This window comes from Stegostoma tigrinum, chromosome 19, assembly GCF_030684315.1.
Source record: "Stegostoma tigrinum isolate sSteTig4 chromosome 19, sSteTig4.hap1, whole genome shotgun sequence".
Lineage (NCBI taxonomy): Eukaryota > Metazoa > Chordata > Chondrichthyes > Orectolobiformes > Stegostomatidae > Stegostoma > Stegostoma tigrinum.
Window position 1 is genome coordinate 28,414,219 of NC_081372.1, and position 12,336 is coordinate 28,426,554.

Sequence of the window (12,336 nt, forward strand, 5' to 3'; positions counted from 1 at the left end):
ATTCACTTTCTTCCATGACTGAAATTTAAAAGAATGCATTTTTTTTTCGTGAAGTGTGCCGCCATTACTTTAGGACATCTGCTAAGCTGATTTATGGGGCTTAACTGCAAGACTATCAAACAGATTACGTGTCAGTACAGCTAATACAGCAGCAATTTCATTCTTTGTCTGGAGCTGCCAGAAAAGTTTGTTTCTTTTACCGTGGTAATTTTCTGAAAATCTGGTGCATTTTACTCTGTTTCAGAATACTATTTTCCTTTGCAGTGCTTGTTTCTTTTCGAAAATCAAACATTAATTAAAAACGTAGACAAGCAACTCAAGTAAATACCTACATAGTACTTAATTCAACAAAATGTTAGGGAAGGAGATTCGATGGATATATGTCATAAAGCATAACATTAGATTAAAAAACATTCCTAATTTTTAAATCATACAGAAATTACTAATGCAATTATATTCAATCTGCACGTCATAGTTATACACCAAGTGAGTTTCAACCCATGAAGAGTGATGTTAAACTGATCTGATGCTTTTTCTCGTAAAGTGCTGATTTGAGTAGTACCCTTGACTAGCTAAATTTTCTTAGTCTCTTTTGATTTATCATTGGACACAATCAGTAAATTGTGTTCAATTCATTTGTTTTTGTATTAATTGCTCCCTTTCACTGGCTGTCCTTAAATCCACAGTCTGGATCGTTTTGCTATTCTATAGTGACAGCTGGTAATGGAAGCTTACGCTTCTATAGAAAGCCTATTAAGAATGCCGCTCACTCAGTGGCCTGTGGTCCAGGATAGAGAGCTCCTCCCATAAGTGTGGCAGGCTTTTGTCATTGTAATTGGGCTCTGTTTGTAGAGTGCTGTCTGTATTTACTCTTTGCCAGGTCTCATATTTACACAGCCTGTTAGGGGGCTTGATGTCTCCCTGCCATGCCACAAATGCATGCAAATACTGCTACAATGCCTTTCGGCACTTGTGCTTTCTTGTAGGTCTGTTAAGTTACTCTGTCAAAGAGTACAGTATGTGCAGTAGGAGTAAAAGGCTTTGAGGGGTTGGGGAAGTTAATAGGTTAATGACCCTTAGACTTTGGGAATAATATTAAAGGTGTCTGGCGTTATGGGATTTTTAAAAAAAAACGCTACCCAGAGACATTAGCTGGCCATACCTCTTTCACTGAGCTCATTCATTCAAGAAGCAGAAAGCACAGAGCTAGCAAATTTAATAAGCGCTGCATCCATTACACATTTAGCTTCTGCCATAGCAACAGAGTCAGGGCCATTCAATCTCCTGTGCTCAGCCATCATTATCTCCTGAGCCATCTGTTGTAGAGGAGTACAATTCCATCTTATTTAAATGAAGTGAAGCTAGCATCTATTTAGCAGGACATATGTCACAGAAAGCATACAACTAGAAATATAGCTACATAGATTTGGCTTGTGCTTTCTTTCGAGATGTTTGTATGCTATTGTGTTTTATGTGACAGACGAAGAAGAAATTCAGTTGTAACTCTATTAAGGTAAAGTGTTCATGTGCTGATGTAAAGTGGTTAACTGTGTCAGTGGTGAGTTTGTATTTAAATATAGTGTATGTCATCTTGGGGAATTGCCCTATTTAAACTTAAAATGAACAAATAACAAAATAGGACAGAGGAAGTTTTAATGACGATGGAGGACTGAGTGTAGTTTTTAGTATTTTATTCTTGAATGACAATTGTTTTGTGTATGCAGCATTGCCGCAATGTGATTGGCTCTCATGTGTTGCATTGAATTTTAATTATGTACAAAATTGGCTGTGATTGGTGCAGCTGTCAGTCTGTGCTGTCCCTTCAACTGATAAGTTGCACGCACTTGGCAGTAACTTTCCAGGAATGATACTCACTTCTGTACTATTCTTCCAGATATCCAGAGACTAGCAAGAATGAAGCTGTGTGGAACATTTCTTGGTTTGTACAAAGCATAACTTATTCACTTTCCTTACAGTTGTTCCTCCTGCAACTCAGCTGATAATACTGGGCATTAGTGAAGCTGCAGATTTATAACATAAGCAATTGTAATTGTTCAGAGCATTATTTGTAGTTATTTTGTTGTAGATTTTTGTGCACAGGCAGAAATGAATTCTTATAATTTATTTTATCCACATCTGTGCAAACAAAATATGTACTTTAGATCTATTTCTTGCATTATTTTATAGTATCTTAATCTTACTTCCCAGAATTTTTTTGCTTAGACTTTCTTAAGTGTAGTTTGGAGCATATTATTTTACACCACAAGATGTTAGAGCCTGTAAACCTGAGCGGTGAGGACGTGTAAACTTTACTTTCCTTAAAATTATTTTTTTGTATTGAACTAGAAGAGAGATAAGTATTTTTCTTGGACTTTGGGCAAAGAAGTTGTGTCTCTTCAGTGATTCTGATACACCCCTGACAAGGATCATTAAAACAATATTAGCCTGAAGGCTTATTAAAAGTTTCTGTGTGCTGCTTCCATCTGCCAGGGTCTGCCACAGGCAGGTTTCACTCCAAATGCTCAGCTGTTACGTATACAATATTAATGCTGACCAGTTGCATCCAGCATACAACAGGACTAATTGTGGTTTGGTGAATTAGGGTTGCCCATCTGCATAGGTTCAAAATCTGTTGCAAGACTAACATGAAAAATGAATTCAGTTCCAGCTGGTAATTGAAGGAGCTACCTTCATTGACTATGCAAAAAGTTTAACTTGGAACTTGCTCAAAGTGAAATTTAGCAGATGTAGAACTGGAAGAAGCACTTAAGCAATAAGCAGATTCATTTTCATACTATTTTAAAATATTATTTCATCATTTCAAATATTTTTACTGATGTTGATTGAATAATTTTGTTTTTATCTGATTTTTAAGCTCTTAAAATTTAAGTGACAAAAATTTTAATGTTAACTACTTTATTGTGAAAGAAGTTGACAACTTCACTTTGAAAAGTAGTAAATTAGTAAGAGCTGTTTAAAAGAGCATAGTTCTACATCAAAAGACTTGTGAACAACTCCACTACTGAACAATTTACTTTAAACGTATAAGCCTAAGAATGATTACTGGTGCAGTTTATGTATGAATGCTTAAACTTCTGGCATTAAATTGTTCTTTCTCTCTCTTAACTTAATTGACTTATTTTAATTGTTAATTGTAAATATTATTTATTTAAAAATATTGACAGCATTGCACAATAATTAAGTAATCTTGTAAACTCAGGTTGAGTTTTTGAAAAGTTTGGGATTGCATAGCAGTTTTTCAACAAATCCTTTTTAACTACAGACATCAGTATTTTCACTAATTGATAGATATGAATATTTATACTCTCTAGTAATATTTATGGAATGCACGGAAATTGGAGTCATAGCAAATTGAAGTTTGCACAGGAAAGAGAAATCCCTGGAGCTGACTAAAGTGCTGAAACATGTATTTGTCCACTACTGATTATACTGGGCCTGGAAGGAGCTGTCCAAGGTGTCTATCATATAGAAATTTTCATTTAGGGAGTCCTGTCGCTAAACAAATCTTATAATAACTCGAGTTAAATCTCCGGCTAAAATGATAAAATTCTAAGATTTACTAGCTGTGTTGCATTTTTATTTAAATTCATGACCTAACTTACATAACCTAAATGTGATTTAGCGTGGAAATGTTGGTACTTTATGTCTCTGTGCTTTTGTTCTAAAAGTAGGTGTGTAATTACTCAATCAATACTATTAATCTGAGCTAAAAGTATGTTGTAAGAAACCAAAGTTTTCCTGCATCTAGTCCTCTGGTTGAGGCTTGTCTCTCTGCTTAGTGCTCTGTGGTCTCTGCCAGTTGTTTGTTTCTTTGTTATTCTTTCTTAAAATGGCATGATACAGCTGATCCACACCAGACACTGCTGATTGATTTCAGCCATAATGCATAACAAAAGAAGTGCAATGTATAATGCTGCCTGGTGCTTTGAGATAAGAATTTAATAGAATTTTGGCAAGGGGAGATTGGCTTGTAGAAGCTTACTATATGCACAACCTGGTAAAGTGAGATAGAAAATGACATTTGAATGCAAATCTCAAATGATCTTAATGAATGGCTGCTGTCCTTTGCCTCTAATAAGGTTTGAAGCCAACAAAGGAAGTAGCTTTGATAACCTAGGGCATCTGTCATATCCTCGGCCGCTTACAGTGTTTCTAATAGGAATCCTAGGACTCTACCACAAGTATGGATAGAGGGGGTAGGTTGACAGTTGTGACATTAACAAGCTTTTAGTTCAAAGCATAAATTAAAGTAAGCAATCTTACCCATTAAATTTTAATAAGATCGGGTGCATTAACCAGCGATGTGTAGCAATTCTTTTTGCTACAGTAGAAACAATGATGTTTGAAACAATAGTTCTGAGATGTTTAAATTTCAAGGACCACCTATTAGATAGTATACAGTAAATTCATTTCTCCTCATAGAGTAAACAGATATATTGCAACCCCAAGGGTTTATGGGTAGTGTATTTACACAGAAAATGCATCAAGCCTTCTCTGCCATCTAACTAATGAGACTGGTCATTAAGTAAATGACACACAGCCTTTAGCAGGCTTATACGACACACTGGAGTATCAAATATTTAATTCAACCACCACATGTCTCATACTCCGTTGTGGACTGCCGTGGCCCAGCCCCTGCTGTAGATTTCATTATTGCTTTCCGTGATGTCATTTCACCGAGGTGGACAATAGCTGTGGGGAAAAGGTAAGTCAATATTAATGTTTTCCTCCTGACAAAAGAAGACAAAGCTTGTGTTCTTGCCCTCTGTTGAAGTCTGATAAATACAACTGAAACTGCCGGTGCTACCTTGTTGGGAAAAAACTATTTGTTTAACTGGGACAGCTTGGAAGAGAGCAAAATTTGCAGCTCCATCCAGTATGTTGTTGGATCTATTCTGTTCTCTGAGCTTTGTACGGACACAGCTGATCTGTTTGTCAATAGAAACCACTTCAGGGTGAATTTACATCACTTTAGCTATATCTCGTGAACCTCCTTTTCCTAATCTGCTCCCATTATAATAATCTTCTGCGTGGTCATCTTAATTTTAGAGACACTGACCAAAACATCCTCATTCTAGAATTATCCTTTTGACGAAGTTGATCTGTGCTCTCTAAAGTAAAAACAGATTGTGGTGCTGTTTTGATATGTCAGCTGTTTGCTTGAACTGTTGGGCTCTTGATAGTACAAAACTATCTAACGCGTTGTTAAGTTACTTCGGAGCTGAATCAAATCAGGAGTGACTTTTTGATGCTTTTTCTGTAGAGAACTTTTGCATTTGATAAATTGGTTCTACCAATAAGTTCGTTTTTTGAAAAGAAAACATTAGCTGACATCTTTGATAAACCTTGAGTTCTAGTGTTGTATTTTTTCCTTGTCTCTCTGTGTTTGCAACTTCACATCCCTGCTTACGTAGAACTCAATCTGTGCAATACAAGTTGAATAGCAATATCTGATTAAATTAAGGATTTAGTTTCTTTTTAGTTTCTATTGAAAGTATTCCAAAAGAACAAATCCTTGGGAATTAGGCTTGAATTTAGAAAAGCCTTAATGTGATCACAAAAGAATGTAATTAAATTGATTTACATTTGTTGCTTCGTAGTATTGTAAAAGTAATAGATCTATCAATAAGATGCAATATAACTTAACACGAGTTTTAGGTAGCTATTCTAGTTTCATTTTAATACCTTAAAACTTCACTTTTCACATGAACTTTAGCAATATTTACATGCTGATAAACTGTAATCACATTCTTTTAAATCATTAATTGTATCAAAAGTTCATGATTTAAGTAGTTAAATCCCATTGATATACTGCTTTTTAACAAAGGGTAACTTTATAGCTAAGTGCAAGTTTGGTCATGTGTTAAAAATCAGAAATCAACCTTTATGTGGAAACCTTGTTCAATGTAAATTAGCTTGAGCACTCCTCGTCTCTAAATTGTTTTGTATTTTAGTTCAGAGCCGTCTGGCAGAATGCTTACGATATCGGCAGATAATTTGGTGGTGGGTGTTTTCAGTGACCAGCTTTGCACAGATTTGTTTGCATGATTTGTGGGAAAGTGCTGATTTCTATCATTGATTACACAGTGACGGGAACAGGTGACTTGCTAATAAAGACCTGGAAAAAAAGCAATTAGCTGTGAGAAAAGAACAGCTGTTTCAAGAAGCTCTTTGCTTTCCAGAGAACATGGTCAATAATCGGTGAAAAAAATACATAACCTATAGAACATTGCAGCAGAGAGAAGGAGTCCATTATTCCCATTCAGCAGCCTATGCATTTAATTATACTGCAATTAACAAATTTGTTTCTTAAAACCACATAATTTGTGAATTTGTTTTTGGGAATTCTGATTTTTTTTGGGATGGAGAATTGAGAATCCTTCTTAAAATGGTTATTATACAGCTAGATTGATTCACTCACAATCAAGTACAAGAATTTAAATTGCTTAACAAATTACACCAATGAGAAATTAACCACACAACTTAGTTTTAGTGAGTGTTATTAGATATGAGATGCTTCAGTTCAAATTTGAAATTAATAATTACATTGTTGATTTTTTTTAAAAAATCAAATGCAGGATGCAGTGCAAAACGTGTGGTACTGTATATCTCCTGCAAGCTTTAAAGGAGCCATTTACATTTGTAAGAAAGGAATCACGTGGTTTCTGTAAGTACAGTCAGCAGGAAGCCTTTGTTTAACCTCACCACACTTGTCACATTTCAAATTGAAATCTGCTGAACATGAGATGAGTCACAAAGGATTTATTTTTAAATAAGTACACTAATGGTCATTTATTTTTAATTTGATTGAAAGATTTGTATATAACTGTTACTGTGTTGCGCTAGTAAGTTTTATGTTATTAAAACTTTAGCCTGCTAAATGTAACTTCTGTGTACAGATGTATACACAGTGTGCAGCATAGGGTAAATGTAGCAAAATCATGAACTTTTTATTACTTACATTTGTCATGTAGTCACTTGAAAAACTTGATTATGCAGTTATTGTCCATGTTAATATTGATCAAAGCCAACAAACTAGAGGGATTGAACGTTATTTATCTCAGACAACCAACTTACGACTCTTTAAATCTGACATGGTTTTGTCTGGTCTCTGGATTAATACTGCATACATTTCTCATAATATCACACCATTTTAAATGAAATCATATTGGTTCATAGCAAGATTCTGATAGCCCAGCACAGGATTCTTGAATCCAAAGGCCCAAAGTTTAGCCCACTACTTCAAAAGGAAAAGCTAAGGGTACAGTGTAAAAACCCTCCCCTTTGCTGAATTTGGTGATAGGGTGTGAACGCTACTGCTTTCCTGCCACTGGTCAGATAAATCCGTAGCAGGATGCAGATCCTTGGAGTCTTCCCATCTACCATAATTGAGACCCTTAAGTGGGCAATTATTCTTCTGTTCAGTGATACCAATGTAGTTGTGGGCAAGAGACTTGTGTTGTGGGAAACTTAAAAAGCAAACTCTGATGGAGTTCTTTTAGGAACTTCCGTATTCAAAAACACCCAGGGTCTGATTGAGAGACCCAGCATCAGGCAGGGAGATCATAGAGTAGATAGCACGGAAACAGCTGAGAACTATGTTACTGTTGTTGCTGCCAATTGCCCTTGTCCCACCATCACTCACCTGTGCCAAGGTCCTTGCTTGATATGAGGTCTCAAGTGGGTGTAGTACTAAGTGCAATCACCCCTTCCCGACAGTGCTGTCATACAATTAAGAGCTGGTGACCTTCGATTTGATGGCAGAACTTTGCAGACAGGATTTCCACTCCTGATGTTCATGGTCACACAGATGATTTGCTGCTGTCCAGACAAGTACCTGATTAACACTTAGTTTGGCTGGCCTTCCCAGAAAAAGCTGATGTGGAGCTCTCGTCAGCACTTCTGGAGACCCCCATCACCTTGATCAAAAGCCACCTTAAATTTGTATTTTATTGCACTGGCAGAGGAATTTTTCCAATTGATCAAATGTATTTGCAGATCTTGTCTCTAAAAGTGAAGAGCAGTGCCGGTGGAATATAGGAAGTAGTAGACAATTTTGAAGAAAAACAAGACAGATAAAGCCACTGTTACTGGAATTGCCTGGATTAATATAGTATATTTTACCTAGTTAATAAATGTCATCTCAATTGATGAATTGTTTGATGTAAAAGCTGTAATGGCATGCAGTTGCTTGTTTGATTGAACCTGCATTCATTTCTGAGCACAATAATGAATTATGGTATAGTGTATTGTTAATTGCAGCTGAAAGTTCAGTAAGTATCAGTTTTAGTTCAGTTCAGATGTTTATATGCCTGAATTCTCAAAATATAAATCAAGCCAAAATCATGTTCCACAATGGGGGATTATATGCAAGGGTATAACCATCCTCAGAACTGATCGAGACTCCAAAATTGTTGTATAGCATACATAATTTAGAGTGCTTAGAAAGCAAATGAAAAGCAATGTAGCCCTAATATACAAAGTGACGTATATTCAGTAAGGTATAAATCAAAATTACATTTTAAATCCCTGCACTGGAAGCTTTATAAAACCTGCTTTCCCTTTATGTTTGGAAAGTACCGAATTGATTCCAATATCATAGTGGAGAGTAGATTATATTATTAAAAGGGTTAAAATTGTTAACAGAAAGTTAATATCTTGCGTTAAATACTGTAAAAATTCGTAAGGTACAATTTGTTTAATTTGTATTGATGCTCACATTTGTGCAGGTGGTAGTTATCGGCTGTGTTCAATCCCTTTCTTTTTTTACGGGACAGAGAACAGATGGAGTTTGCAGCCAGGATCATTGTTGCACCTCGAAAATTAACAAACGTAATGAATAAGAAGTGATGTCTGGAAAAGTATTTTACCCTGGAGAGGACCAAGCAGGAAAAGTTGGTGGAGATTTTCACATGAGAAAAAAAGATCTAATTATTTATGCATACAATAGTCTGTTGAGTATGCAAAGATAAGAATGTGTCATTCCGTGTTTAACTGATAATATGATAATGTTCTGACCAATTGCAGTAATAATAGTGTATTTACTTTTCCAACAAATTAGATTACTGCAGGGGAAAGTCAAACATTTATATTGAGCAAACTATGCACAACTTATTGCTTTTAAGTTATATCAACTGACAGATTTGAGTTTAAAATTTCAATTAGTTAAATGTTAAAAAGACCATTGAGGGAGTTGCAATAATTATAAAAAAGGAATAGCATTTATATTTTTGGTTTATATATATATTTTACCAACATCCACTGGTCTGTGGGTTTCACGAAAAAATCATCTAAATTGAGGAATGTACAGTAAACGTAAACCTTGAAAATGAATTAATCCTTTGTAAAATAATTTTTCTTTTAGGCCACATAAATCATGGAGGTAAATTATAAATGTGTCCAAACCAAATCAAACAGAAGAGGACACACTATAAAAATAGATTTAAAGTCAATGGATTGAGTACTAGTCCTGGGTATCAGCAACAAAAACAATACAAATTATCTCGCTAAAGTAGAATAGAAAAGCATGTTAACTTTGCTATGAAAACTTTGGTGACAAATTAACTTTTCCAGTCATTGTTGACCTGCCAAATCTCATTACTTTTGTGGTGAGAATAGCTCTTTTTAATTTAGAAAGCCGGTTACATACTTTGGAATTTCTTCAAAGACACAGCTTCAACAATTTTGGACAAGCCTGAGTATGAGCTTGCACTGAGATTTGAACTGACAGTATCAAGATAGGAGTGCAGTGCTGCTGTCAGGTTGCCTCATATTTGAACTGTTTCAGACAAAAAGCAAGTTCGAGCCCTGTATCAGTTTAATTGGAAATACTTGTTAATTGAATTGGTGTTGAATGTAGGACGACTAAACATTAATTTTTTCCATTGTTTTCTTTTTTGGAAATTTGACTGATATATATTTATCTGATCACACTTTCTTATTTATAATGGACAATAAATGGACAAAATAATCAGAACTGCAGGGGTTTTTAACCATTAAAATACAGCTGCATGTATCTGAACATTATCCTACAGGATAGGTATTTGGGATCGGAGTGAAGTTGCCATTTTAATATTTTTCAGAATCAGTTCACTTCTGGTTTGGAGACAAAGCAACATAAAAGTGGAATATTAGACTTCTTCATGAAGAAGTACGTAAATAACTTTGATTAGAAGAAAACATTACAATTATGTAATGTAATACAATAATATCTTTGATTAGAAGAAAACATTACAATTATGTTTTCCATCTACAACAGGAGGTGATTTAAAAGAATCTGTGTGGATTACTTCATATACTGACTGGATAGACAAAAATAAGGTTTGCTGAATCATTCTCTTCTCCTGTTCAGAATCATTTTAATGCCTGCTTTGTCAGCTGGCTTCAGTAAGAAACTGGAGAAGCAATCTCTCATTGCTGAGAAGTGACATTGAATGCTTTGATTTTCTTGTCTTTCTTCCAAATTAGCCTGGTCTTTGGAGCTTATAAGACATCGCCAAACAGCCCTCCCTCATAGAATCATGGAATCCCATAGCAATATTCAGGAGAATTAGATGTGAAGTAGAAGAATTTACTCTGACACGTGCAAATTCCAATAGCAAGCTGTGCTATGGATTTCAGTCAAATGGGAAACAGTTGTAGCAAAATCTATGACCTTTGCCTGTCTTTCATTGCATACCCTTTATGAGGAAATGTCTCCAAACATGCCTTTTTTACCAATATCCCTCTCAGAGGCTTGTATGCTGTTCTACTACACTGAGGGGCAGTTGTTTCTTGAGAAAACTGACTTGGGATGTCTATAAAGTGGTGTCTGCATGTATATGATGAGGTTAGGCAAACGGTTCAAAGTACTGTATCTCCAACAGGTGTATTTTGTTCTGAGGGCTATAGTATGTATTCATCCTTTGGTCAGAAGACGATGGAAATAGTCTCATAAATTTTGTGGTGGAGTTATGATACTAATCAAGGCACTAAGGATGCCCAAGTACATGTTATCCAGTTATCAGTTATCCAGTGACCAGCTTATGACTGACCTAAAGAGAAAGTGAGTGGGTTCTGTATGTGGTTGTAGTGCTCCAAGCAGACGTAACTGCCAATGGGATTTTGAATTCATGGCAAATTCCGTAATCAGTACTTAACCTTGAAAATGTGAATAGTGCTTAAGACATTGTTGATTGATCTAGCAACCTGGTTAAGTAATGAAACCTGAAAGGATACACACATCACTGAGATGTAATACTTTTCCTGTTTTATTTCTAAAAACTCTGAAAGCCAATGCTTTAATTGCCAAAGTAATCTTGCCATTTCTCTATGCTAAAAGATTTATAACATTTTACAGTATCCTTGCACACAGTTAATATTCTCAAACCTTTGCTCTGCCAACTTGTATCAACATTTTCTGTATTTGCATAAGTATTGTATGTCCTCACTGTAACAGGAACTGTTCACTCAAACTCAGGCAGATATACATATGGATTTCTCAGTAACTTGCTTTGTCGAGTATTGAGTATGGTGCCAGACTTCTGTCCATGTTGGACATTCACTTCTCAAAAGAAAAATGTCAATCAGGCTTTGAGGCACCAGCAACTTGCAAAGTAACTAACACAGCAATTAATCTAGCACCTTTTATACAGTTGCATAAAGTGTACAGGAATATGAAACTATTCAGCTTAAGAAACCTAAATACATTTTGAAGTTTTTCATGTCAATATTTTTGCTTTGAATTATGACTGATTTGTTTATTGGAAGATACAATCACAACAGAGGAATGAAAATTTTAGAATTTAGTACAACTATCAAATGATGTGGATAAGTTACGAGTAAATGTTATTGCTTGATATAGATTTAAAATGCTATTTCAATCATTTGTACAATGAGCTGGAAAAATAATTAAAAAGAGATGAGTGATCTCATTAATATTATGCAGGATTCATAGGGTAGCAGCTGTGCCACTGATGGCCAAATAGATAGTTTGCATGTTACTCACCATACACTAAGCATGTTTCTCTTTGGAAACTTGGCAAGTTTTCAAAATATGTTCAAGTTGACTGTAAATTGACTTTTGAGCCATGTCTTTTGTCTAAAAAAAAATCTTACTTTAAATCACACAGAAAATGAATTTAGAGGTGAGCTGCTGAATCAGACTTGGACTCAAGGAAGTACTGAAAAGCTCAGAACTTGTGAGACACCCCATAACCTGCAAAACAAACACACAAAGGTGACAAGAAAAGGTTTTCACTCTCTTAGTGCTGAACTTGCTGCATTTATGTTGTGATCAATAATAGCACTGAAATGGTCCCAATTACTACTGATGCA

General features: G+C 35.3%; 1 protein-coding gene across 12 annotated transcripts in view; it reads left to right on the forward strand.

The window, feature by feature from the left end:
- Window positions 1–12,336, forward strand: part of LOC125461456 (myelin transcription factor 1-like) — a 149,924-nt gene that overhangs the window by 66,342 nt on the left and 71,246 nt on the right. For 5 of the 12 annotated variants that reach the window (XM_048550259.2, XM_048550260.2, XM_048550270.2 and 2 more), the window contains exons 1-2: window positions 1,827–1,939; window positions 12,132–12,238. In XM_048550259.2, the coding sequence (XP_048406216.1) occupies window positions 1,915–1,939; window positions 12,132–12,238 (132 nt within the window). In that variant the 5' untranslated portion in view covers window positions 1,827–1,914. Of the gene's footprint in view, window positions 1–1,296; window positions 1,514–1,826; window positions 1,940–4,327; window positions 4,727–8,736; window positions 8,916–10,103; window positions 10,172–10,279; window positions 10,342–12,131; window positions 12,239–12,336 lie in introns of those variants that run through there. The other 7 variants (XM_048550267.2, XM_048550265.2, XM_048550266.2 and 4 more) reach the window with 7 other exon arrangements.